At 59.9% G+C, this 26887-nt stretch overlaps 1 protein-coding gene across 4 annotated transcripts in view; it reads left to right on the top strand.

Annotated features, from left to right (window-relative positions):
* The window catches only part of CNTFR (ciliary neurotrophic factor receptor), a 38649-nt gene extending 18185 nt beyond the window's left edge, over positions 1–20464 (top strand). For all 4 annotated transcript variants that reach the window (XM_070053561.1, XM_051844557.2, XM_070053567.1 and 1 more), the window contains 8 exons: positions 2162–2246; positions 6889–7122; positions 13727–13844; positions 14011–14177; positions 15382–15545; positions 19032–19212; positions 19547–19715; positions 19791–20464. In XM_070053561.1, the coding sequence (XP_069909662.1) occupies positions 2162–2246; positions 6889–7122; positions 13727–13844; positions 14011–14177; positions 15382–15545; positions 19032–19212; positions 19547–19715; position 19791 (1119 nt within the window). In that variant the 3' untranslated portion in view covers positions 19792–20464. The remainder of the gene's footprint in view (positions 1–2161; positions 2247–6888; positions 7123–13726; positions 13845–14010; positions 14178–15381; positions 15546–19031; positions 19213–19546; positions 19716–19790) is intronic.
* The last annotated feature ends 6423 nt before the right edge of the window (positions 20465–26887 follow it).

Raw genomic sequence — 26887 nt, 5'->3', positions numbered from 1 at the left:
CATGGGGCGCAGAGAGCTGAGCTGTGCCTGGGAGGGGCAGTCCGAGCACCTGTGGCTGTGGCAGGGAGGAGAGGAGATTCGGGGGAGGGGGCTTTCCCGGAAAGGGTCAGTGCTGCAAAGGGCAGGCCAGAGCCCCAGAAAGGAGCCCCAGGCCGACTGCCTCTCTGCAGCCTCCCCCCCCACCAGCTACTACAGGCTGACACCCACCGTCGCCTCCCCTGCTGTCGCGGGTCCTCACTCTCTCTGGTGGTGTCTCTGGCACTTTCTCTGGGTGTATCTGGCAATCTGTCTTCGTCAGTTTCTCTGGCTGTGTGTCTGGCAGTGTTTCTAACGGTGTCTCTGGCAGGGTGTCTGACTGTGCGTCTGACAGTGTCTCTGGCAGTGTTTGTAGTGGTGTGGATACTTCCTGACTGCGCATCTGGCTGTGGCTCTGGCTCTTTCTCTAGCTGTTTGTCTGGGTGTATGCCTGTTCCTCTGCTGTGTGTCAGACAGTTTCCCTAGCACTGTTCTGACAGTGTCTCCAGCTCTCGGGCTCTGTCGCCAGTGGCTCCGCTGCGTGTGCTGCTTGTCCCTCCTCTGGCGCGATGCCTGCCCCTGGCTGAGACTTCTACAGTGTTTCTGGCAGGTCCTCTGGTTGTGTCAGCTGTTCTGTTGACCATTTCTCTGGCTGGCTCTCTAGTTCCGTCTGCCTGTTCCTCTGGCTTTGTCCAGTGGTCCCTCCAGCACACTCAAGTGGAGCTGTTTCTTTGGGCAGTGTCTCTGGCCGGCGCCTTTGCCATCTGGCTGGCCGTCTCTGACAGTGGCCCTGGTGGAGTGTATGATGGTGCCTCTCATTGTCTCTCTCTGGCTCTCTTCTTTAAGGCTGACAGTCTGTCTCCCTCCTCAGACTGAGAGGAGAGAGTCTCACAGCTGGGGCTTGTTCTGCAGGAAATAGTTACTTCCCTGGCTCCAAGTGTTAGTGTGTGCTGGGGTGGCGTGTTGGAGCAGTTGGACCCATCCCAAGAAATAGGACGCTGGGCAGCGGCCATTGGGTCCATCCTGGCTTCTAGGGATGAATCCTGAGTGTGCCTTGTGTGCCCACGTGGGTGCGTGGAGACTCTGATGCAACCTGCCGGTCTAGGGATCCCAAGCCCTGGGGGCACTTGGCTGGGCGAAGAACGGGCCAGGGTCCTGGCAAGCACACACATTTGTGTGTTGTGTGTTTTTTTTTTTTTTTTTTTGACAGGCAGAGTGGACAGTGAGAGAGAAAGAGAGAAAGGTCTTCCTTTTTGCCGTTGGTTCACCCTCCAATGGCCACGCCAGCTGGCGCTGCGGCAGGCACACCGCGCCTATCCGATGGCAGGAGCCACGTGCTTATCCTGGTCTCCCATGGGGTGCAGGGCCCAAGCACCTGGGCCATCCTCCACTGCACTCCCTGGCCACAGCAGAGAGCTGGCCTGGAAGAGGGGCAACCGGGACAGAATCCGGCGCCCCGACTGGGACTAGAACCCGGTGTGCCGGCGCTGCAAGGCGGAGGATTAGCCTACTGAGCCGCGGCGTTGGCCAAGCACACACATTTGAAAATCCCTGTTTTCTCTTGATCACTGGTGTACAATATGGCGACAGCCACATCTAACCTGGAACCTAAGGCTCTGAGCTCCCCAGAGCCTGTGGCCAGACTCGTGGCAGGGTCGGTGGGACATCCAAGGGGCTCCTGACATCCAGGGCTCAGGCTGTTTCCCCAGGAGCATGGCAGGGTGATTTTTGGAGAACTACAGGCTTCCAATTACCCTTTCAGTTTGTGATGTTTATAGCTAATTAGCCAACCTCACCAGGAAAGTTGTACTTTTCTTTCCCTTTAGAAAAATGACCCTGGCATTGCCAGTGTTCTGTAACTCATCTGTGGTTGACTCACTGCCGCCGGCAGTCTTATCGAACAGCAAACCACTGCAGGTTGCCTTCTACCATCTTAGCAACCCTTTTCCTACAGATGCCAATACCATTGCTTTCTGTTGCTTGAAAGAGGATCCTGAGCCCCATTAAGAAGGGCATTTGGGGTCAAGGTGCCCTGACCCTAGAGCTGGGATTTCCCAGTCTTGCCTGAGAACGGGGCGAGCCCCCCCTCCAGGAGGTCCCTGCCTGAGCTGATGCTGCATCCTCCCCCACCCATTTCTCCCAACAGATGGCTGCTCCTGTCCCGTGGGCCTGCTGTGCTGTGCTTGCCGCCGCCGCTGCTGTTGTCTACACCCAGAGACACAGTCCACAGGGTGAGTGCTGGGGCAGCTGCCCGCCAACCCCCTTCCCAGTGCTAGTCGTGAATCCTTGCCGCACGGCTGCATACTGACGCTACCCACAAGTGCACGTGCTGGCATAGTCACACAGGAACACCCAGAGGGACATGGTGTCCTGTGACACTGATACACAGGGTGACCCACTCGTGTCCCAGGCACGGTCCTGCACAGTTGCATACTTGGATGGTCACATACCTGACCGTTGTGTCTCCACTCCCCCTGGGCTGCTGGGATGGGAGTTGGAGAGGGGCTGTGTCTGGGTGAAAGGGGATCTCCTTGGAGGTTTATGGGGAAGTGATTGGAGGTACTGATAGGGGACAGCAGCCAGGGCTGCTGGTCACCTTCTACCCTCAGCCTTCTCCTAGAGGGAAGAGGGGAACAGAGATGTTGGACTGGGAATATGATAGGAGACAGGCAGAGGGACCAGTGGGAGGGGGCTGGTGCCCTGAGGAAGGGAACACATCAGTAGCTGGAATGGCTGGATGGGAGAGGGGTTACTTGGGCTGGGCACCCATCTTTTTGCCCAGTGAGGGCAGAGTCCTTCCCACTGCCCATAGGACAAGGAACAGTGACCTTGCTGGGGAAACGGGTGCCCTCTCAACTTGACCATCAGTCCTCTGCTGCATGTGAGGCAACGTCTCAAATGGCCACATCAGCGAAAGATGTCTCCAATGAGCCTCCCTAAACTCACCGCCTTGGACAAGCCCCACACAGCTGGGACGAGCAGAGGCAGAGAGGGTGGGGACATCTCCAGGGCCCAGCAGTACCCTGATGGCTCTGCCACCCTCAAAGCTGTAGGTTCAAGGAGGGTAGTGTATCTAGGCTTCTGTGGCCTCTTCCCTGTGAAACCAACACTGGCTGGCCCCAGGGCTGCTGACTAGACCTGCCAGTGGTCTCTACCATTGTGTGCAGAGGTCTCTATCCTGTCTGTAAAGACAGGGTCACATGTGACCAAGGCCCTGGGCATAGCCAGGCTGCAGCTCTGAGAGTGTATGAGACTGTGTTCCCGTGTGGTGAGCATGTGCTCTCTGGGTGTGTTTCTCTGTGGGACAGTACTCTTGGCTTCAGGCTGTACCTCACCTTCTGTGTTAGTATCTCTCTGTTCCTTTTGTGCATTTGTGTCCCTGGTCCCCATGGGTAACTGGGTAACTGTGCCTCTGGATGACAGTGTCCTTCTTGTGTGTGCCTGCGATTCTTTTTTTTCTTTTTCTTTTTTTTTCTTTTTTTTTTTTTTTTGTCAGGCAGAATTAGTAAGAAAGAGAGAAAGAGCTTCCTTTTCTGTTGGTTCACCCTCCAAATGACTGCTATGGCTGGCACACTGCGCTGATCCGAAGCCAGGAGCCAGGTGCTTCCTCCTGGTCTCCCATGCAGGTGCAGGGCCCAAGCACTTGGGCCATCCTCCACTGCACTCCCTGGCCACAGCAGAGAGCTGGACTGGAAGAGGACAGAATCCGGCGCCCCGACCAGGACTAGAACCTGGTGTGCCAGCACCGCAAGGTGGAGGATTAGCCTAGTGAGCTGCAGCACTGGCCTGTGATTTTTTTTTTTAAACAAAGATTGATTGATGTATTTGAAAGGCAGAAAGAGAGAGAGAGAGAGAGAGATCTTCCATCACCTGGTTCACTCCCCAAATGGCTGCAGCAGCCAGGGCTTGGGCCAGGCTGAAGACAGGAGCCAGGAGCTCCATCCAAGTCCACCACGTGGAGCCAGGAACTCCATCTGAGTCTCCCACGTGGGTGTCAGAGGGCCAAGCACTTGAGCCATCTTCTGCTGCTTTCCCAGGTGCATTAGCAGGAAGCTAGACCGGAAGTGGAACAGCTGGGACTTGAAATGGTGTTCCAATATGGAACGCTGGTGTCAAAAGTGGCGGTTTAACCCACTGTGCCGCGTTGCTGGCCCCATGCCTGTGATCGTATATCAGGTGTCACCATCCCTGAAATGGGGGCAGTGTCCCTGTGTGACTGTGAACTCACGTGTGACCGTGAGCTTGTAGATTGCTATCTTGTGTGTGCTTCTTCTGTGTGGGTGATCGTCCCCATCCTGTGTGTGTGTGTGTGTGTGTGTGTGTGTGTGTGACAATGTGAAGCTGCTTAGGATGCCTGGGGGAGACTGTTTCCGGCATGTGGTCCCCATGTGAGTCTGTGTGTGCAGGTGTGAGAGAGCTGTCAGCTCTGTCCCTCTGTGTTCTCCATGTCCATGACCTCATCCTGTCTCTGTCTCTCATCCTGGCTTCTAACAACCTTTTCACAGCTGATTCCTTTGGAGCATTTGTCACCGCGTCAGGGCCAAGAACCCCATCCTCCCTCTGCTGCTTGATTTAATTTCTGAAATGGACAGCACATCAGTAGGGGCACCCACGGGGCGGGAGGAGAGCTGTCCAGAGACAAAGGATTAAATCATTGCCATCCTTGGCGCTGTTGTGTGGCTGTGTGTGTGTTGCCGTTGCTGTGCGCTGCTGCCTCTGCCTTCGCATGGCCCCCGCTCGTCTTCTGTCATTGTGTTGTAATTCCTTCATTCCTGGCCTGTTTTGTCACTGTTGTCAGGCTGTGTTTCCGTTTCTTCTGTGAGGCAGACAAGGTGTGGCGGGCAAATGTTAGCCCATGGCCATTGTGTTTGTTGTGCCCTTTGGATCGTGGGTGCCCCATCTTGTGGCAGCACCTGCCCCCCCCCACCCCCCCCCAGCATGGAGGGCCATGCTGGGCCCATGTTCGTTCTGAGCTGCTATTGGTCAGCATGGATGTGTAGCCGCCGGGACCACGATGGCCACGCCCCCTCCCCAACGGTCAGTTTTCAGCCTCTTCCTCAGGCAGCTGGATGCAGTCTCTGCTGGGGTGGGGGTGGGGGGGTGCAGAGAGAAGGGCTTGGCATGGTTCCTGGAAGCTCCAGGTTTTTGGAAGGAGGCTGGAGGGGGGCTCAATGGCTGGAGCTGGTGGACTGGGGGGGGGCGGGGGGATCGATGGCCCGAGACTTGGACACTGGGCCTCTGGTCAGGGGGAGGCCCCCATGCAGTCTCTGGTCCAGCCTCACAGCTGTGGCCTCCAAGGCCCCCAGCCACCGCCCTTCCGCCCGTTCATCCTCTGTTCGGCTGGTCCCAGGCCCCACGGACGAGTGGTCAGGGCTGGCTGGGTTTCCTGCCTCCTCTGCTCCAACAGGACAGGGAGGCTCAGAGAGGGGCAGGACAGAGACCGGCGCCGGGAGAGACCCTGGCACGGGGAGGCCGGCGGCCACAGGACAGATGTTGCAGCGCAGAGCAGAGGAGCACTGGGGAGGGGCTGCACCTGGGGGAGGGAGCGGCTGGTGGCTGAGGGGCAGGGGCGGATCCCTGCCGCCCCACACCCCTCCCCTTAAGCCTAGTGGTGTTAACAAGTCTAATTAAGAGGCCACTGGCCCAACTTAATTGGCTCGTTAACAGGAATTGCTTCTGAAAATCCCCCACCTCAGCGGGGTGGCTCTCTAGAGGGGACAGGAGCGAGTGTTAACGAGGGATCCCGCAGCCCCCCCACTGCTGCCCCTCCCCCCCCTCCCGCCCCGCGCTCCGCAGAGCTGGCTGGGACCAGGGAAGCATCTGTCCTTCCAGGCTCAGGGGCAGGATGGAGGGGGGTGTCCTGAGGTTCCGAGCTCTCTGGCTTTGTCAGCCTGCTCCTCGGCTGCTGCGCTCCATCCCGCTGCCTCCCCCACCTAGCGCTGCCTCTCGACAGGTGCTCCGTCCACCCCTCCATCTCCAGTCTCCTGGGCTCAGTCCATCACGCCTGGGTTGCTGAGGCCAGGGCTGGCCTTTGCTTTCGGCTCTGACAGGCCCCTCCTGGGGGCAGGAGAGGAATGGTCCAAAGTGCTCACTCAGTCCCAGCGCCAAGCCCCCAAGCCCTAAGCAGTTCCTGTCACAGCGCTGACAGCTGCCAGGAGCTCCCTAGGGGGTCCTGACCTGCCTGTTCCCCCTCCTCCTGCTGCCGCTCAAACCTGGATAGCTCAGAGGGGGTGCTGCTGGTGGAGGGGGGGTGGACAGAGTCAGGGAGGGGAGGAAGAACAAGAAGAGATATGGGAAGAGATAGAGACAGGACAGACTGGGGAGGATAAGGGGGAGAGAGGAGTCAGAGGGGCCTTGTAGCAGGGCCTGCCTGGGTAACAGATGTCAGGGACTGGGGCTGGGTGGCAAGAGATTAGGGTCATGGGGGTCACGCAAACTTTTTAAAGGACCAAGGGCCTGGAGGTGAGCTCGGTTCTCATTGAGAATTGACCCTTCCCAGCACCACCCAAACTCCCTCCCTCATCCCTCTCCCTCCCTGTCTCCCTCTCCTCTCTCTCTCTCTCTCTCTCTCTCTCACACACACACACACACACACACACACACACAGGCTCACTTGGTTGCCCATTCATCCGTGTCTGAACACGCATGCGCGTGTAGATGTGGGGACACTCTGCCCACACTCTGTGCACAGCTACAGGAGGGGTTTTGCGCACACACTCACCATCTTGCCAAGATACTCACACAGCCCCGCACAGAGCCTCTCGGCCTGGACTCCTCCCCCAGGCACCCTCACAGGCTTTCCCTTTGGGGCGCAGGACGCGGCAATGACCGGTTACTTTTTCTCTGTGTCCTCCCTGCCACCCCGTTCCGCAGAGGCACCCCATGTGCAGTACGAACGCCTGGGCTCAGATGTGACTCTGCCGTGCGGGACAGCGAACTGGGATGCAGCTGTGACATGGCGGGTGAATGGCACAGACCTGGCCCCTGACCTGCTGAACGGCTCTCAGCTCGTGCTCCGCGGCCTGGAACTGGGCCACAGTGGCCTTTACGCCTGCTTCCACCGTGACTCCTGGCACCTGCGCCACCAGGTCCTGCTGCATGTAGGCTGTAAGTGTTGCCCTGACTCCTCTCATCTGACCTCCCATCTTCCTTAAGGCCCAAACCCCTGGTCCAGATCTGTCCTCTTCCTGTTGGGGGACAGGGAGGGGGAGGGCGGCAGCTGACCCTTGCCCTCTGATCCTGGCCCAGGCTGCTCTTCTGACGCCTGAGAGCGATCTTGCTCACTGAGTCCAGACCCCTGGACATTCTGCCTATGCGTTTGAGATCCTGAAATCCTGTGTCCTGTGACAAAATGGGCCGAGGAGGGTGGCAAGTCGCCACCCCTGTGGGAAGGAATCCTGGGGCAGGTGGCAAGTGGGGAGGAATCCTGGGGCAGGTGGCAAGTCGCCACCCCTGTGGGAAGGAATCCTGGGGCAGGTGGCAAGTCGCCACCCCTGTGGGGAGGAATCCTGGGGCCACGGCTCTGAGCTGGAATGGACTCATCGTGTATGCCTCCCCCAGGGGCTGGCCAGAGGGAAGTTGGGGGCTGAGAGGTGGGGGGTGATTATCCAGGTATGCGAAGGGGCACTGTGGGGGTTCCCAGGGAGGGAAGAGATTTAGAGGAGGAGACCCACGGGCACTTTGACAGGCACCTTTCTGACAGAGAAGCTGCGTGTGACCCTTGGCTTCAGAGGCTGGGAGGAGAGGACTGGGCAAACGAGAGGATGGGACATGGGGAGCAGATCGTGATCCTGGAAGCTGGAGAGTGACAGAGTCTGAGTCAGGTTCTTAAAAGAGAGGCAGGTTGGATGGGGCGTAGCCAGGGCAGGAGGGAGGCTGTTGCTGAATGCTGGAGAAAGGGGTGAGGACCTGGGACCAGGGCCTGGAGCTGGGCTGGGGCGGGGGCAAAGCTGGAGCTCCAGGATCCATGACGGATGGGGAGTGAGAGGACAGGAGTGGAGGAGGGAGGAGTCGAGGCCCCTGGAGGGTTCCATCGGTGGATGCATCAGGGAGAAAAGGGAAGGAACAGATACTGTGTTGTGTTTGGACAGTGTCTTCTTTTGTGCTTCCTTAGAGTCAGATCCCGAGATGAGAATTCACATGCAAGTAGTTTATCTGGCTGGTGGTGGAAACACCACCGGGAATGGGGAAGGGACACAGGAAAAGGAAGTTGGAGAGTGAGCTCTCCAGACGTTACCTCTGGGTGGCAGCGAGGGAACTCTGGGTGCAGGTGCAGAGCGTGCACCTCAAGAATTCCCCTGCCCGAGGGTGAGGGAACTGGATGTTTACCAGCTGGTGCCCCTCATTGGCCGAGCGATTCTCCTGGGATGAGGGGTGGAGGAACTTTAATTCCCCAGCACTTTTGGCCTGATGCCCCAGCAAGCAAAGCAGGCTTGGTGGCCAAAGAAAAGCTCTTAGGCAAATAACTGCAGAAGCTGGCAGTGAGCAGACAGAGGTGTGGGTGAGGGAGCTGCAGCTCCATGGACATCTGCTATGGGGTCGGGGTCCTTGGGGGACAACTGGGAGCTGACGGCCGGTAGCCAGTGGACCTGAGGGTCCGAGGCGCAGGGGGGCAGGCCTGTGCTAGCGCTGGGAATTTGGGGAGTTGTCAGCATGAAAGCCATGAGAGGCGGGGAGATGGCCAAGGGAGAGATGGTGGGGCAAGGAGCCAAGAGCACCCAGTGTTGAGCCCTGCAGGCCCTCAGTGGGTAAGGGGTGGATGGAGAGCAGCGAGCTGCCAAAAAAGAGATGGAGCCAGCGGGAAGGGCGAGGGAAGACCAGGTGAGTGTGATTTGGAGAAGTCAGAATGATAAGGTCATTGGCAGAAACGCCCACCAACCGTGAAAGCTCAGAAAAACAGTTCCGTTTCTTTTCTCCTGCGCCAAAGATTCAAGCACCTTTGGCCTCATCCCAAATGGTTGATTCACCCCATTGCCCAAAAATGGTTTCAGGCTCTGACCCAGCAGTGGGGCTGACAGAGGTATGAAAATATGTTTTGGTGGGTTTGTACCTTTTCCCCATTGGGCAGGCTTTCTGATGTATTAAAACTGGAGAGAGGCCGGCGCCGCGGCTCACTAGGCTAATCCTCCACCTTGCGGCGCCGGCACACCAGGTTCTAGTCCCAGTCGGGGCGCCAGATTCTGTCCCGGTTGCCCCTCTTCCAGGCCAGCTCTCTGCTGTGGCCAGGGAGTGCAGTGGAGGATGGTCCAAGTGCTTGGGTTCTGCACCTGCATGGGAGACCAGGATAAGCACCTGGCTCCTGCCATCGGATCAGTGCGGTGCGCCGGCCGCGGCAGCCATTGGAGGGTAAACCAACGGCAAAGGAAGACCTTTCTCTCTGTCTCTTTCTCTCACTAACCACTCTGCCTGTCAAAAAATTAAAAAACAAAACAAAACAAAACAAAAAAAAAACACCACTGGAGAGAGATGGCTTTCAAAGCGGTACGTTTTAGCTGCAAGGGTGGAGTGACCCCTGTTGGCCATCTTGAGAAATGCAGGACCAGCCCCGCAGAATCCTCCCTGGCAGCCTCAGGGTTGGTCTGAAGTGGAGCCCTTAGCCTAGCCCCTGGTAGGAAGCCCAAGGCCAGCTCAGCAGCAGTCACCCACACCCCTGCTCCCAGGGTGGATAAGGCTAGCAGAGAAGGCTGGGCCTTGGTGACCTGGGCTGCCATTCCTGAGACTTGATCTTGTTTGAGAGGTCCTACGGGAGGAATTTGGTCTTGAAGAAATGTCCCTAGCATGTGTCCTCAGGACATGCCCTGTGGTGACCAGAGCCCAGCCCTCTGCTCTCCAGTGCTCACCACTCCCCAGGCTCCGTCTGTTGAGAACTGGCCACGAATCGGCTGCAGCATTAGCATCAGGTGCTTATCTCTCATTGCCTTATTTCCTTCTGAAGACCTGGTCAAGGAACAGGGGATATTAATCTTGATTGTCTCCGTCACTTTCTATTAGTAACAAGAGACTGGGTTTGGCAACACTCGGTATCAAATTATCCTTCCTGCCAGCTCTCAGAGAACAGCACAGTTAGCCCTGATGAGTGGGTCATTCAAACCAAAAGTTACTCAATATCTACCCTGTGAGTGTGAGAGCTTTATGCTTCTGGTCCCCGAGAAGCCTGATCCTGAGAGGATCCTGGCGCGAGTCTCCTTCACTGGGCTGGGCTGCCTTGTCCGGCTCCACCTGCCTGCCCTCAGGTGGACACTCACAGGCAGAGCGCTGCGGACCCTCACGCCTGGGGCGGTCAGGGGACCGGGATCGCAGGGGTCCCTTTTAGTAGCATCCTTTTATGAACAGCATCATTCTGATTTTCAGCTAAAACAGAGACTTACGTTTCTTTTAAATGGACAATTTCTAGTCCAGTTTTAAACATTTTGTGATTGATCAGAACTCCAGACCCCCTGGTTCAGCACTGCTCTCCCCTCAGCCCTATTTGGCTAGGGAGGAAGGACTGGAGAGAGATTGAGAGCGAGAGTGGAAGAGTGAGCTGGGGTCCAAGATGTCTGGGAGGAAAAATCCTGCATGGGAGGCAGGAGGGGGCCACCAGGGAGTCCTGAAGTCAGGGTGGCCCCCAGGGGATGCCACAAGATAAGGTTGACACAGGCCATGGGCCTCGAATGCCCGGCAGGAGGAGGAGTATGGGTGGGGCGTGGGCAGGGCTGCAGCGGAAGGGTCACCCCGCCCTGCCCTGGCCTGATCTGGCCCGGCCCAGGGTGTGGGCAGCTTGCCCCTCCTCTCTGGGCCGGCGGGCAGGCCTCGTGCGTGCTGGGGGCTCCAGCCCAGGCGGGCTGGCGAGATGAGAGGAAAAACATGCGGTTTGGTGGGCTGGACATGGAAAAACAAGCCAATTAGGAAGAAAACAAACAAATCTCTGGCCAGCGGGGCACACGCACTCACGCACACGCGGCCCTGCGTGGGGCTCCAGGCCACCCTGCCCGCACAGTCCCTTGGGCCTCTCTGCAGCCCCCACGAGGGGCATCTAGGATTGTAGCGTGCGCCCAGGGAGCCAGGGTGTGATACACACGCCCACCGGCACTTGCTCCAGCGCCCCCCTAATGAGCTCCCGCGCGGTGTTTGTCTCATGCCCCAGTACCTTCCCACACCCACCGTTTGAGAAAGGCTCTTGGCTTCTGCTCGGCCATGCCCCCCGCGTCTCATGCATCACAGACCTTCCACACGCGATGGCGCCTTCACACGCACTGTCTCAGGACCTCGGCCACACGCCTCACACATACAGACAGCGCGGGGACGGGAAGCCTCGCCCAAGTCACGTGCGGTCACCCCGGCCCACGCAGCCTCCGGCTGTCCAGGCGCACGGCTGCCCGGAGCACACAGCTGCACACGAGGCCTCTCGGTCACATACGCGCACACACACACAGCCTCCCAATCGCAGTTTCTCTCCCAGCTCGCAACACGCTCACAGCACGCCTCCCGATCCCACACTGTCCCACGATCTCACACTTGGTCTCCCAGCACCCCCACCTCCGCCCACCCGGCCCCTCAGCTGGGCTCCAGCTGCAGCAAGTCACTCCTTTGCTTCCTTGTCTTTGTTTTTCTTTCCTCCTTTTCCTCTGAGAAACCTGGTCCCTGTCAGGAAACCCAAGCCTTCCCCACTCAGGGCCCAGGGCCAGGCAGGAGTAGCCAGATGATCGACAGAGCCCCCACCCGGCCCCCTGGCTCCCCTGACCTGCCCAGTCAGAGGGGGGAGCGGCTCTGGGGTGGGGGGGGGGCTTGCGGGGAGGCTGGAATGGAGGAGGCTGGGGAGGAGACCGGTCAGCGGGCAGGCCAGCTAGGGGAGGGGGCCTGGGAGTCCAGTGCCATGGCCCGCTCTGCCCTCCCAGGAGTCCCAGGCAGCAGGGAGCTGACTCTGCAGGCTTCAGTCCCTGCCCCGCCCCACCCCCCCCAGCGCCCTTCTCCTTTGAAGCTGGGGGCGGGGGGGGGGGGGAGTGGCAGGAGGGGGAGTGGAGGCTTCTCAGCCGACCTCGGAATGTCCTTTCCTCCTGGGGCAGCTGCCAACTCTGGCCTGGCCCGCAGGCCCCCAGAAGGCACTTCCTGTGTCCTTGGCCGCCCCCCACTCCACCCTGATGCAGAGCTGTGCACCCATGGGCAGAGAGGGAAGGGACGCTGAAGGCACAGGGGATGGCCACGGGGCCGGGAAGGCCGACGACAGCGGGCAGAATGCAGGCTGGCCTCTGCAGGGTCTCGGCTGGGCGCCGGCCCTCCCCTGCGGCTCAGGGAGCAGAGCTGAATCTGCCCATGGCATCGCCCGTTCCCCGACCGTGCTGGAGCGCAGCCACCTCACGTCTTCTGCTGCAAAGCAGATCTGGGTCCTGGGCATTCTGCCCCAGGCCCCTCCACAGCCTCCTACGGGATGTGGACACACACAGTCACACGGAGCCACTCAGAGTCACGTGTGCACTGTGGCTAGGAGCCCGTGGTCCCCTGTGTGTCACCATGGCCACTGTACAAGCACAGACATGCACTCCCCTACACTGTCTCTGGCTTACTGAGCTACCCCCTCCCACTTCCTGTCCACCTGTCAGGCAGAGGGCGGGGGCCAGGACGAGGGAGGGAGGAGGCATAGGAGGGAGGTGTCAGTGTCCCTGGAGCCCTGGACGGACATTCCTTGCCTGGGTCAGATCACAGAAACTGCCTCCTTCCAGGAACCTGAGCCGCCTGTCCTCACGCCTTACCCAATGCTTGGGGGTGAGACAGCTGGGTCAAGTGCTCACAGCAGCAAAGAATGTGGTTAGACAGCAGAAAGGACTTCCCAAGTGTGCACACGTGGTCATGTGGGTGGATAACCCCATCCTGGGGTTTAGTCCTAACTCTGCCATGCTGTGTGACACCAGGCAGACCCCATCCCTCTCTGGGTCTTCCTATTCCAGAGTTAAGGCAGCTGCTGGCCAGGTAAAAGGCTTCTTAGAAGGGTCCGTGATAGGGGCTGGGGCAGGGGTGAGGGCCACACCAAGAGAACAGGAGCTTCCTTCCAACAGGCACTTGGATACACACAGTCACACACGGGCTTGCGCTAGAGCTAGGCACAGATCACACTCCCACGCAGAAGTGTCTGTATAGCCCCAGCCACTCACCCAAGTCGCACGCAGGTGTGCATGAAACATATACATATACTCACGCCTGCAGGCACGCAAGTGCAAACGCGCGCAGGCAGCTGCCTGGTGCTGCTGTCCTGTGTAGCCACCAGCCCCACCCCGTGTCTCCCAGTTTCTCCTGAGAGGAAGGCAGGGCGCCTCGTCTTCAGGAAGTGCACCCCGATCACCCCAGCAACCAGACGGGCCTCTTGCTCAGCCTCCCGCGGTGGGGTGGACACAACGTGGCAGGAGCTTTGGGGCCGGGGCCGATCCCCCAGACATCGCCTCCGTCCTGTGATTGATGAGCTGAGGCGTGCAGCCCCCTGCCCCCCACAGTTCCTGCCTCCATTGAGCAGGTGGGGGGGCTCCCTCTCTGCACAGCCCTTGTTTTTCTTTAATTAAACATCTGGCTCTCTGTGGCCTGGGAAGCCTCAGGCCCTCGCTGACAGCCCCCACCCCCCCACCTTTGGCATCGATGATGGGTTGAGGAGGGAGAGCTGGGGCTTGGGGCCCACCTGTCCCCACACCAGTGCAGGAGGCTGGGGGCGCCAACACTGCCCTGACCGTGCCCTCCTCACCCCTAGTGCCGCCGCGGGAGCCCGTGCTCAGCTGCCGCTCCAACACTTACCCCAAGGGCTTCTACTGCAGCTGGCATCTGCCCACCCCCACATACATCCCCAACACCTTCAACGTGACCGTGCTGTGAGTAGCTGCGTCTGTGACCTGCTTCTGACCCTGACCTCTGACCTCACCCCTCCCCCGCATTCCCGGAGTCCACACCCAGCCCAACCTTGGGCTTGACCTTCTCCCAACCTCTATCCCACATGACCCTTGTTGGTAATGGCACCTGGGCCCCACCCTGCCCCAGGCACGGCTCCAAAATTATGGTCTGCGAGAAGGACCCAGCCCTCAAGAACCGCTGCCACATCCGCTACATGCACCTGTTCTCCACCATCAAGTACAAGGTCTCCATAAGTGTCAGCAATGCCCTGGGCCACAACGCCACGGCAATCACCTTTGACGAGTTCACCATTGGTGCGTATGGAGTGTGTCTGTCGGGGGGGGTGCAGCATTCTCCCGTGGGTGCGTGTAAGGGGAACGTGTGCATGGGGACATGTTCACGTGATTGCACATGTATACCTAGCACATACGTGCCCTGCACAGGTGTGTGTGGCATGTATAGAATGTGTACTCTAGGCATGACCCATGCACACCTGTGAACATGAAAGCCAGTGTCCTTTACCTGCAGGGCCAAGAGAGCGTTCCAGCAGCTACGGCTATCATGTCTCTGGCTCCTAGAGCATGCAGCAGGGGAAGGGGGGCAGGTTGGGCCAGACCCTTGTGCAGCTGCAGCCTCCACATCCCCCCCCCCCCCAACTAATGGCTTCCTTACGGCCTGTGATGAATGAGGTGTCAGAACAGGAGACAGGACTGGGACAGATACCTCCCTCCCCCCGGCTCCCCATCCTAGCCAGACCCTCTGCCTGCTCCTGCCCTGTTCAAGGCAGATCTTCTGCCTCGTCCTGTGCCGTCGCAGCCAGACCTGCCTACCCTTACCCCATCCAGCCAGACCCTCTGCTGCTGTCTGCCCCCATCCCAGGCAGACTGTCTGCCTTCCTCTACTCCAGCCCCTCAACGAGACCTTCTGCCTGCCCTGTCTTCTCCCTCCCCCCTTCCCATGGCTGGATCCCGAGCCAGACTGTTGCTACGTGAGCTGTACCTGTAGGTGCTCCTGTCAGATCCCCAGCCTGCCTCTGACCCAGGTCCGCGACATCTGTGGACTGTCTTTTAACCCTAACCCACAGAGTAGCTTCAAACCCAGACTCTTCCAAGAGAGGCTGTGTCCTAGTTTGGAACTGGAGCCGTTAGTGTGGAAAACCGGGCTTGGGGGAGGGTGTGATGCTGGCACAGGAGGAGATAACCCAGGCGATGGTGGAGGTGACCGTGGAGGTGTCGTTTGGGCTAATTCTTGGATGCTAGTCAGCATGAGGAGGGGGTCGGGATGATGGGATGACATTTGAGACACTGACAGGTGGCAACGACTGTGGTCACAGCCGTGGTGATGCTGGAGATGTGAGAGGCAGAAGTGATGAGATGGTTGTTAGATAGTGGTTGCCAGAACTGACAGAAGAGGGGCAGTGACCGTGATGATAACGGTGGCTGGGCAGCATGAAAGGGTTCACCGAGTGGGATTGCTCCCAGAGATTAGGGTAGTGACGAAGCTCTGTCTCCTGAACAGTGAAGCCTGACCCTCCAGAGAACGTGGTCGCCCGGCCCGTGCCCAGCAACCCTCGCCGCCTGGAGGTGACGTGGCAGACCCCCTCGACCTGGCCCGACCCCGAGTCCTTCCCTCTCAAGTTCTTCCTGCGCTACCGACCCCTCATCCTGGACCAGTGGCAGCACGTGAGTGCCCTGCCCTGCCCTGCCCACATCCCAGTGCCTGAATCAGAGCCACGTGGCACGAGAGGCACCCATATCCCAGGTGCTGGTGGCTCCAGCATGGGACCTGGAGGCGATTAAAGAGGCATTCCAGAGGGAGGAGGGACCAGGGTCCTGGGGGAACAGGTGGCACTGAGGGAGGTGTCCGCAGGCGTTCCTGGCAACCCTCACGAGTGCAGTGTGAACGCATCTGTCTTGGTGACTGTCCAGGGTGCAGGGGAGGAACGCTGGAGGGGAGAGCAAGCCGGCAGATTTCCCTTTCTGTAGCTCTGCTCTCGGCGTCTCCCTCTTTATACTTCTGGGCCTGCGCTGGCTCCAAGGGGCAGCACAGTCCTGTCCCCATGGACTCAAAGATAGGCTCAAGGGGTCCGGATCAAGCAGTGAGCTCAAGCTTGGTCCAGGGAGTGAGTCTAGGCTGTGACTTAACATCAGGGCTCCAAAGCCAGACCTAGCCTAAGGGTCGGCTTGAGGCTGCCGTCAGGCAGTGGCCTGGGCTGGCAACCGAGCCGTGGTCTGGATACTGATCAAGCTCCAGTAGAGGGCTCTGGGGGGGGCAGCAAGGGGCTTGGGGCAGACTTTGGGGTTCTCTTGTATCCAGAGTCTTGTGCTCACAGGGCGGGAGGCGCTCTGTGTGGCCCATGAGGTCTGTGGGCTAGGATGGGGCAGCCCAGACTGCTCCCAGGGGTCAGCTGGTATTCCCACAGCTCCAGCTCCGTCTCCTGCCCCCCACCCCCCACCAATCTGGCCTTTAATGTGCGTAATTCGATTCCTGGGTGCCTGTCCAGGTTGCTGGCCTGGCCCCCACAAAGGCTGCTCACTCACACACTCACATGTTCCCTGACAAGAGTCCGGAGTCCCTCCCGCCTGGCCAGCTGCCCGCGCCTAATGCATTGCTAATAACCAGGGTCTAGTTTCACAAGCCCCCCTCCCCCGCTAACGAGCTACAGGCAGCAGCCCCGCGCGTCGCAGCGCACACGCCTTGCAGTGGACCTGGCACGCTGCCCACCACACACACACACGGGAACATGCACGCACACAAGTGGCTTCCAGCAGGAACTCTGTTCCATACATACATGTGACTAACATGCCAAGATCATGCACTGGCCTGTGCCGCGGGCGGGGCAAAGTGTGTGGGCTCCGTGTCGAGACCACGCGTGGCCTGTGGCACACCCTAGCCCTGTTCCCTGTCTCACTGGCCTCGGGGTTGGCTGGATTTACGGCTCTTGTCAACTGGAGATCTGCTGTGAGCAGAACCTGTTCTCCCCCATCCGTGACTTTGCAGAGAGGCAGGTGGATGGCTGGGAGGGGGTGCAGACAGGCGAGCAGAGAGAAACATCACTGAGGTTTTCAGGAGGAAAATGCACACCGCAGGGATTGCAGGAGGAAGGGCACGAGAAGGTCTGGCAGGGGCTGAGTCAGCACGGCCAAGGTGGGGGCGAGTACTGGGCCCCAGCGTGGGCTCCCTGAGGCCTGGAGGATGGCTGTGCCATCTGCTGCAGCTGGCTGGGCGGGGGGCTGTGGGACGAGGTGGATGCCGGCAGCTGGGGAGGTCCTGCCAGCTGAGGAGCCCTTCTCTTAAGGGCTGGATTAAGGGTCAGCGACAGCCGAGCAGGAATGGTCCCGGCGGGGCGGGTGTTTAGCCTAGTGTTGAAGACGCCATGCTCTGTATCTGAGTTCCTGGCTTCCATGGAAGCCCAGCTCTGGCTCTTGACTCCAGCTTCCTGCTAATGCAGACCCTTGGAGGCAGCAGTGACGGCTCAAGAAGTTGGGTTCCTGCCACCCACGTGGGAGATTTGGATTGCGTTCCTGGCTTCCGACTTCGGCCCCAGCCCAGCCCCCAGCCATTGCAGGCATCTGGGGAGTGGACGAGGCAGTGGGAGCTAGTGCTATCTCTACCTCTGCCCATCTCCATCTCTCTGCCTGGCAAATAAATAAAACACTAAAAAAAATAAAGAGAAAAAAAAAAAAACACAAAACAGGTCGGTCCAGGCCTAGGAGATGTGACCGACCACTAGATGAGAATTAGGCTCCTGGGCCACGTTCCTAGAGGCGTGGTGGCCACCGTGAGCCTACCAATGAGGTGGCAAATTGATCTGCTCCCCATGGCTCTCTCCCTTTGGGGAAAGATAGGTGTGGAGGCCTGAGGCTGAATGCCAGTCAGAGGGAGGAGGAGCTGAAGGACTTGGGGCTGCGTGGCCCAGGGAATCCGAGCAGAGCAGAAGGGAACTGGGGTGACCAGAGCTGCAAGTGAGGCCCCAGCTCGAGGAGAGGAGGGACTTCGGGGCTCACCGCATCTTCCAGGGTAGGAGGTAGGGTTCGCTGAGCCCAGAGTCTGGGCCCAAAATGTCTCTCCCACGACCCCAACCTTTGTCAGTGGCTGCTGCATCAGAGCCATCGACTCAGCAGGAACTGGAGGAGCTTCCAGCTCCATTTGGTCCCAGCTACACGTGCACAGACACACACACACAGACATACACACACACACATACTCCCAGCCCATCAGGTCAGGTAGCCCAGACCCCAGTTTTCTGCGGGGGGACTGGAAAAAGGGCCCAAAAAGGCCCTGAAGCCAGACATGGCCCAGAGCGGCCCCGCCTCCGCCCCTGCCGGCTGCCTCTGTTTACGAGGCGGCTTAATGAGGCAGCGGGTGCTGCTGAGATGAACCAGAGCCCAGCCTGGGCCTGGGAGGGGCGCCGGACAGGCAGCCGGCCTGGAGGCTGGGGGGAGACCAGCAGGATGGGGCCAGCCCAGCGGGGGTGGGGTAGCGATGCCTCCAGGAGGACATGGAGCGGCTGTCCAGGGGCTGCCCTCACCCCCTTGGGCCTCAGGGAGGTTCATCACCCCAGGGAAACCTTCCTAAGGGAGGCCCGGCTGGGACTGGGCTGGTGGGTGCACCGGGTGTCTGGGGACTTGGGCCCTGAGGTGGAACCCAAGAAAGTGACTGCTGGCTGAAGCCAGACAGGTGCTGTCCCCATGCTGTGGTCTTCACGATAACCCTAAGAGACAGATACTATGGTTAAGGCCATTTTACGGATGAGCATGGCAAGGCGCCAGGGAGTTAAGTCACTTGGTCTCCTAGCTAGAAAAGGGTGGGGTCACAATTTGAATTCAGGCTGTAGCCCAGCTCCAGTGTCAGGGTCTGTAGCTTTTCCAAACTGCTTCTGGGTGGCAGAGGAGGGCAACACAGCCCATCCCCCTCGGCCCATGACTCTCGTCACCTCCCAGCTGGGGCTGAGGTCAGGACTCGGTCAGGCTGGAGGTTGTGAGGGAGCTGGGGCAATAGGAAAGCCATCGTCCTCCCGCCGCTCTGTGCCCTTGCCAGTCTTCCTACAGACTGTCGCCCTCCTCGGGGGTCTCCTCCCAGAGATGGTGCGCCCCCCCCCACCCCCGCCAGGGGTGTCCTCACTCCCTGTGGAAGGCCTCACGGCCCCTCCCGCGGTCCGGCCGCAGGTGGAGCTGTCAGATGGCACCGCGCACACCATCACGGATGCCTATGCTGGGAAGGAGTACATCATCCAGGTGGCGGCCAAGGACAACGAGATCGGGACGTGGAGCGACTGGAGCGTGGCTGCCCATGCCACGCCCTGGACGGAAGAGCCACGACACCTCACCACCGAGGCCCAGGCCCCGGGTGAGCCCGCCCTCTGCCCCCTACCCGGCACTCTGTCCTGTTCCTCTGCGGGTGGCTGCCACACTCTGTGTACAAACCCCGCTGCCCCCCGGTCCTTGCCAGTGGGACATCCTTGGCAGGGGTCCTGGGGCAGAGGGGTCGTCCCTGAGCCATGGGAAGCAGGATCCGCTTGCCGGGGGAGGCGGGGCACATTTGAGAGAAGAGTCGGGGGCAGTCTGTTGGGGGAGGCAACACCAGCCTAACGCAGGAGGCAGGTCCAGTGTACCTCGTGAACCCCGCTCTGGGTGGGACCTCAACCCTGGCCTTGCCCTGAGTTTCACCCCATGCTCCCCAGAGACCACGACCAGCACCACCAGCTCACTGGCGCCCCCACCCACCACGAAGATCTGTGACCCTGGGGACCCGGGCAGCGGCGGCGGACCCTCGGCGCCCTTCCTGCTCAGCGTCCCCATCACTCTGGCCCTGGCTGCCGCTGCCGCCACTGCCAGCAGTCTCCTGATCTGGTAGGTGACGTGGGGATGGACCGAGGGGACCCGCCTCTCGGCCTCATCCCTCACAGCCCTGCCCTGTTCCCCTAGAGCCGGCGTCTGTCCGTCCGTCCGTCCGTCCGTCCGTCCCGTGAGGACGCGCCAGAGCCCCTGCAGAGGAGCAGGAGGCCGGAGCTGAGCCTGCAGACCCGGGTTTCTATTTTGCACACGGGCAGGAGGACCTTTTGCATTCTCTTCAGACCCAGTTTCTAGAGACCCCGGCGGGCCCAGGCCTGCCACCCCCTCAGCCTCGCCACACCACGCCGGCCCTCCTCCCTCCCTCACGGGAGCAGGGCCATGCAGCTAACCCACCCACCAAAGACCCCCTCACCCCTGCCCCCTCGGGCTGGACCCTCCAACGCCAGCGACTCCCAGGAGCCCTCGGGGGGCCTGAGGGGAGCCCCCTCACATCCACAGTTTCTCCTCCTGCCCCAAGCCTCCTGTCTGTCCCAGGGTCTCTGTTGCCACCATCAGATTATAAGCTCCTGGCGCCGGGGGGGCCCAGCCACCCCCTTCCCCCCAGCGCCCACACTTTTCAGCCCTCCCCACTTCTGCCCCTGTTTTGTACGTCTCTCCCCCAGCCCTGCTCTGCCCCACAGTATTTAATGCCCCGTCGGTCCCTCCTAGTCTGACTCAATGGTAACTTGCTGTATTTGAATTTTTTATAGATGTATATACTGGGGCGGGGGGGAGGGGGGCTCTCATTAAACGTCGCCATTTCATGAGCCCTTGGGACAGACCCTGTTTGGGAGGCTTCTCCTCCTCCCAGACCCCTCTCCCGTCCAGGCCTGGAGGAGGGAGGGGGTGACAGTTGGGGAGGCGGGGAGCACCAGTTCCATCTTCCAGAAGGTGCCTCTGGCCACGGTGTTTTCCACCTTGAGGGGTGGGGCTGGGGTTGTGGCCAGGGGCAACGCTGTGGGAGGTAGTGGGCCGCAGTCCCGGAGGCTGCCGAGCCCCTGGCTGGGGCAGAGGCCTTCCGAAGTTCCCTCCGGAGCTGCCGCCCTGGAGTCCCAGGGCCGGACATGGAAGAAGGTGTGGTCAGGCTTCATCCCTGGAGCAGAGGGGCGCGCGTGCATGTGCGATCCCTGACGTCCAGGAGCCAGTCCAGGTGTGCTGGCAGGTCGGGCCAAGGGCTCAGGGCCCCGAGTGTGCTAGTCCTGGGCAAGCAGGGGGCTGCCTGGACGAGGCAGCAGCTTGGAGCATGACGAGGGATTGGACCCGTGCTTCGGGACTGGAATTACAGAGTGCAGCGTGGACCCTGGGGTTAGAGGAGTTCGCACGTGACACGGCGCTGCAGAGGGTCTGCTTTTCCGGGGTGCTCAGTCTTCGGTCCAGCTCCTCACCCCGCCCACATTTCAGTCCTCAAACTGGGGCACCAGGGTACCTTTCAGGTCCAGCTCCCCTCATAGGAGTCGCCTAACCAAGAATGCCTGGGGCTGGGGCCAAGCTGGCAGAGTCCCCGACCGGGGATATGGGTGAGAGGCTAGGGCAGAGTCCCAGCCAGGCCTGGCCTTGCTCTGAACGCCTGGAGCAAGACAAGAGAGGTACAGTCACAGCCATATGCAGACTGCCCAGACACGTCCACACCGACACACACTCCCTGGAGCAGGTGCCCAGCACCACCCTGCTGCCAACCGCCCACCTGCTTGACATCACAGCCACTCCCAGCTCAGACCCTCAGAGTAGGCTCAGAGAACGGACACCTCTCATGTGGCATCATGCCCCAGGAAAGGGCTCAGGTACCAGTGAGGAGCTCCAGAGTGAGGTGGCTGGCGCCCCTCTAGGCCAGAGGAGACGGAGGTCTTCCAGCAGGGAGACCGGTGGCAGGCAGAGGCCTGGTGTCAGGGTGCGGAGGCCTGCGGCCTTGGGAGCTGAAGCACCACCACGTGCACATGGACATCCCGGAGGAGGCTGTGGACCTGCCTGTGCCCCCTGAGCGGGACCTGGAGGGCAGAGAGAGTCCAGGTTGGGGGAGGGGCTGCTGCCAACTCTCACCAAGGATGTGATATTCTTGGGCTGTGTCAGGACCGCCACCCTTCTCCAGCCCTGGGGAGGACGGGCTGAAGTTAGGGGGCTCTCTGGCCTGTGCTGACTTCCTTCCTTGAGAGCCTTGGTCAGCCCTGACCCACCCACCGCCCACCCAGGGCTTGGGCATCAGCAATCTGGCCTCCATTAGCAACATGGGAAAGCAATTATGTTGGGCCTGGGGAGGAGGGGTCCTGCTGGAGCCTCAAGAGGCTGAGGGAGGGGAGGATGAGGGCATCTCCCTGCCCCCCAGCCCTATCCCGAGCCCAAGATGGCGGCAAGGGCCGAGGTACTGCCTCCCGCTGGACTGGGCACATCCCGAACCCTCCATCTTGCAGAGGCTGTTCCCCTTGGAGGGCCTTGGCTGCTGCCTGCCATTACCTCCCTCTAGTCCTGCCCTTCCTCGTCCACCTCCCACAGTGGTGCTGGGAGGCTAGGGATTGGTACGGACACCAGTTCTTGGAGCTATAGCCGACCTTGGAGGACCAAAACACTGCTCAGGGGCAGGGCCACGGGGAGGTTTGGACCCCAGCCTTCTAGCCCACCGGCTCTGTGTGCTCCCCCGAGATGCACTGGGGATGGGCCCCCTCCCCCACCATGTCCCGGCCTGTCGCTGTACCCCCCCCCTCCAGGGTTCTGTTCCATTCTCACAACTCTGGACTCTTCTGTGCATCCCCCACCCCTCTCCCCTCCCTGGCCGCATCCCCACCCCCATGTTTGTCTCTCTCTCAGAGTAGCTTTGCCCCACTGCCTACCTTTGTGTTTCTGTGTGCCCTTTCTCATCCCTGTCTCTGTGTCTCCATCCTTGGTCTCCTCCCAGTATCCGCTCTACTTACCCATCTCTCTGGCGCTGTTCCCTGTCTCTGTCCCTCTTCCCTTGTCCTGCCTTTCTCCCTACCTCTTTCTCCATCTTTCTGCCCTCATCTCAGTCTCTCTGGGTCTCTATCTCCATCCCCACGTGTGTGTGTGTGTGTGTGTGTGTGTGTGTGTGTGTCTACCTCCAACCCAGTCTCTGTCCATCTCTCCTGGCTCTGCCAGTCTTATCTTCTCCTTCGCTTCCTTCCATGTGGACCCGCCCAGGGGCCAGACCCCGGCCTGTGGCCGCTGCTCTGCTCTGGCCTGAGCCGGGGGCTGTCCTGGCTTCTGCTGCCCCCTCTCGGCCAGCCGCCTGCCCTTCATTCCTGCTCCCGGGCTGGCGGCTGTCAACAAAATAAACCCCGCGCCGCCAGACAGGAGACAGGGCTACTTCCAGGGCAGCCCCAGGCCCTGCGGGGGCTCCAGGCCCACCCGTTGCGTTCACTCTCTCTGGGGCTGGGACTCGGAGGAAGTTCATTTCCAGCCAGAGAGAACCGAAAGCTTGGCTCCCGACCCCAGCTCGGTGTCCCGTACCTGTGTGTCATTCTCTCCGGAGGTCTGCGCGTCTACCACGCCCACAGCCCGGAGCCACTGCACCCTGGCAGGGTTGCACCCAGGCCACAGCCACAGGGGACAGGAAAGACGGGGGGGGGGGGGGGCGGGGAGAGTCAGCCCCGCACCGTTGGCTCTCGGAGGTCAGGGAGAACCCGAAGTGCAGAGAGAGGCTGGCAGGGACCTTATGTGACAGTGGCACTGTGAGCGGGAGGCCAGCGTGGAAGTGAGGGGGACGGAGGGGGCGTGTGTGACAGGCTTAGTCTGCGGGAGCTGCAGAGCTTCTGTTTGAAAGAGCCTGAGGGCCGGGCCAAGGGCGCGCGGGTCTGAAGAACAGCGCCTCTGACCTGCCCCGCTTGGCCTGGGACTTGCTCAGTGGTGGCGCTGAGCGCCTTTGGTAGCTGGAAATCCTTGCGCCCCAGAGGGCGCTACCTGACGGCGCTGGTCCGAGCGCAGAGGCTGGCGGGGGCCGTCTCAGATAGCGCTGGTCTGATGGGGGCCAGTAGGAGTAGAGGGGCTAGAAGAGCTAGAAGCTCTTTGGGGCAGGGACCAGGCCAAAAAGGCGTCTTCCTGGGCAGGGGCCTGGGGAGTGGCCGCCAGGGGGCAGGGCAGGTTCTCGGGAGACTGAGGAACCGGCCCCGGAGCGGGAGCCGGACAGGGCGGACTGTGTGCAAAATAACGCCCACGGCAGCTCAACTCACGCCGCTCTGCTGTCCTGGGCAAGTGGTGACGACGGTGTGCAACCGTGCGCCACGTCGTGTGTGGCCGGGTGACCGGGGGCACATCTGTGACACGGCGGAGAGTGCGCCTTGGGGCTCACCAGGACCGGGAGGCAGTGGGAGCAGAGCAGTGAGGGAAGATTCCCTGGGAGGGGCCGAGGGCGCGGGGGAGTCGGGCTTCCCGGCTTGCACCTGCCCCTGCCCACCACAGTATTCCCTGAGAGTCCAGATGCAGGAGCTAAGCGCTTGGGTCACGTCCAAGGGCAGCCCCCATGCCAGCCTACCGTGCCCAGGCCCTGCCCGCCACCTCTCCAGCTGCTCTCCTGCTTCTTCAGCGGGCACGCCTCCCGCTGGACTCCCCGCTGTGCCTAAGTGTTCCTAAGCTCCCCTACTTCCCTGCCTGGATTCCCGCCCAGCTTCTGTGCTCCGTGTTGTCCTGCGAAGCCTCTGAGGTCCTTCGGAGCATGAACTGCTCGCTGTTCACTCCCTCTTTACTGAGGCTTGGTGCTGTGTGCCATGGAGTCATCCCACAGAACTGAAAGTATGGGGGCTGGGGCTGTCCAGAGGAGCGGATCTGAGTGGGGAGGCTTGGACAAGGCATGCATGGGTGGATTCTCTGGGTTAGGTTGACAAAGTGAAGCCCTCACAGAATCGCCCCTCCCACCCCCACCCCACCCCCACCCCCCACTAATAAAATCAACAAAAGCCAAAATGAGCCAAAATTAAAATGCTGTCACAAACTCACCAAGTCTAACCAAACAAGGAAATCCTCTTCGTGGGGCTGTGGTGTAGTGGGTAAAGCTGTTCAGTCCTGGCTGCCCCACTTCCTGCACTGCTCCCTGCTAGTGCAGCTGAAGATGGCTGAAGTGCTTAGGCCCCTGTACCCACATGGGAGACCCAGAAGAGACTCCTGGCTCCTGGCTTCCGTTTTTTTGTTTGTTTGTTTTTGTTTTTTTTTTGTGTTTTTTTGTTTTTTTTTTGTTTGTTTGTGTTTTTTTTTTTTTTTTTTTTTTGACAGGCAGAGTGGACAGAGAGAAAGGTCTTCCTTTGCCGTTAGTTCACCCTCCAATGGCCGCCACGGCCGGCACACCGAGCTGATCCAGTGCCAGGAGCCCGGTGCTTCTCCTGGTCTCCCATGGGGTGCAGGGCCCATGGACTTGGGCCATCCTCCACTGCACTCCCGGGACACAGCAGAGAGCTGGCCTGGAAGAGGGGCAACCGGGACAGAATCCGGCACCCCGACCGGGACTAGAACCTGGTGTGCCGGCGCTGCAGGCGGAGGATTAGCCTATTGAGCCACAGCGCCGGCCCTGGCTTCCATCTTGCCCAGCTCCAGCTGTTGCTGCCATTTGAGGAGTGAATGAGTGGATGGAAGACCTCTTTCTCTCTCTCTCTCTCTCTCCCCCCCTCTCTGTCTCTCCCTCTCTCTGTCCAACTCTGCCTTTGGAATAAAAAAAAAAAAAAAAAGCTTAAATACAATAGCTGAAGAAAGTACAGAAGATCCTTGCGCAGAAAGAGTGGTACCTCTCCTACCCTGTGCCCAAAAATACCTCTATGAAAAGGTGAGTCAAAAAACACCAAGAATGCTCACAAACATCTTAGAAATGGGAGACGTTCACTGCTGGGTGCAGAAGCAGGCTTAGGAAGACCCTGGGGGAAAGCTCTGGAAGTAGAAGCGCCGATGTTTCTCTCCCTCTCTCTCTCTCTCTTTTTTTTTTTTTTTTTTTGGAAAGAAAGTTCTTTTTTAAAAGATTTATTTATTTATTTATTTATTTGAAAGGCAGAGTTACAGAGAGGCAGAGAGAGAAAAAGGGAGAGAGAGGTCTTCCATCCGCTGGCTCACTCCTCAAATGGCCACAATGGCAGGAGCTGGGCTGATCCGAAGCCAGGAGCCAGGAGCTTCTTCCGGGTCTCCCATGCGGGTGCAGGGGCCCAAGGACTTGGGCCATCTTCTGCTGCTTTCCCAGGATCTGAAGCGGAGCAGCCGGGACTCAAACCGGCGCCCATATGGGATGACGGCACTGCAGGCGGTGGCTTTACCCGTTGCACCACAGCACCAGCCCCTATGTTTCTCTTTAAGACCTCAGCAGAAGCAAGCAGAGCCCAGCTGAATCTGGGGAATGGGTCTGAAGCTGGGAGGGAAAAGCCATAGCCTAGAGCAGTGGGACACACCCACCCACACCTGCAGCAAGCTGTCCCTAGGGCGCTCAGAGCTGAGCTTCGTCAAGGTCAGCAGGAAGCCCTGCCAAGCTGCCCTCAGGTCACCCGAGAGTGGCAGTGGTTGGGCTTGGAAGCAAAGCTGCAGCTCCTGCGGGAAAGAAACCAGTCCAGACCAGAGGGGAAGGGGCGCTCATGGACGTACAGGAGCCACCATGGCCGTGGGAAATGGCCTGGCCTTTAGGTCCAGAGGCCGCAGCCAAAACAGAGGCAAGAAGGGAAGAAAGAGGGACAGTGGGTAGAGGGGAAGACTGCTAAGAAATCTATGAAGACCTGGATGTAGGAAAAACACAAGGGAGGGAATCGTGTTGGCGAGGCCTTGCTAATGGCAGGAAATCGATAGAACAAAGAACTCAAGGACGAGGTGATCAAACAGCGGAAGGAGACGGGAAGGGAGGCTGGTGAACTAACCTCACAGAGGACCAAGAAAAGCACCGCAACAGGTGTCGGAAAGACACAGGAAACAGCGGCAGGGCTGCCAACCCGGCAGTGGTGTGCGGCCGAGGCTGCAGATGTTGCGAGTCCATGTGGTGAGGAGAGATAAAGTTATTAAAGCAATTAGGGAGAGGATCACGGCGAGGGAGGACAAAGACCAGCTGCCTCCGCGCACCTCTCAGCAGCCCTGAAGTAGAGGTTCCAGAAGAGAAGCACAAAGAGGTATTAAGCTATGAAATACAAAACGCTTCCCTGCGAATGAAGGGAGAAATGAATGTTTAGCCTGCAAACGCACACTGCATACCAGAAAACCTGACGTGGAGGCACGGACATCGAGACCCGCTG

This window comes from Oryctolagus cuniculus, chromosome 1 (assembly GCF_964237555.1).
Source record: "Oryctolagus cuniculus chromosome 1, mOryCun1.1, whole genome shotgun sequence".
Classification (NCBI taxonomy): Eukaryota; Metazoa; Chordata; class Mammalia; order Lagomorpha; family Leporidae; genus Oryctolagus; species Oryctolagus cuniculus.
Note: the sequence above shows the minus strand (reverse complement) of the source record. Positions and strands in the feature narration are given on the sequence as shown.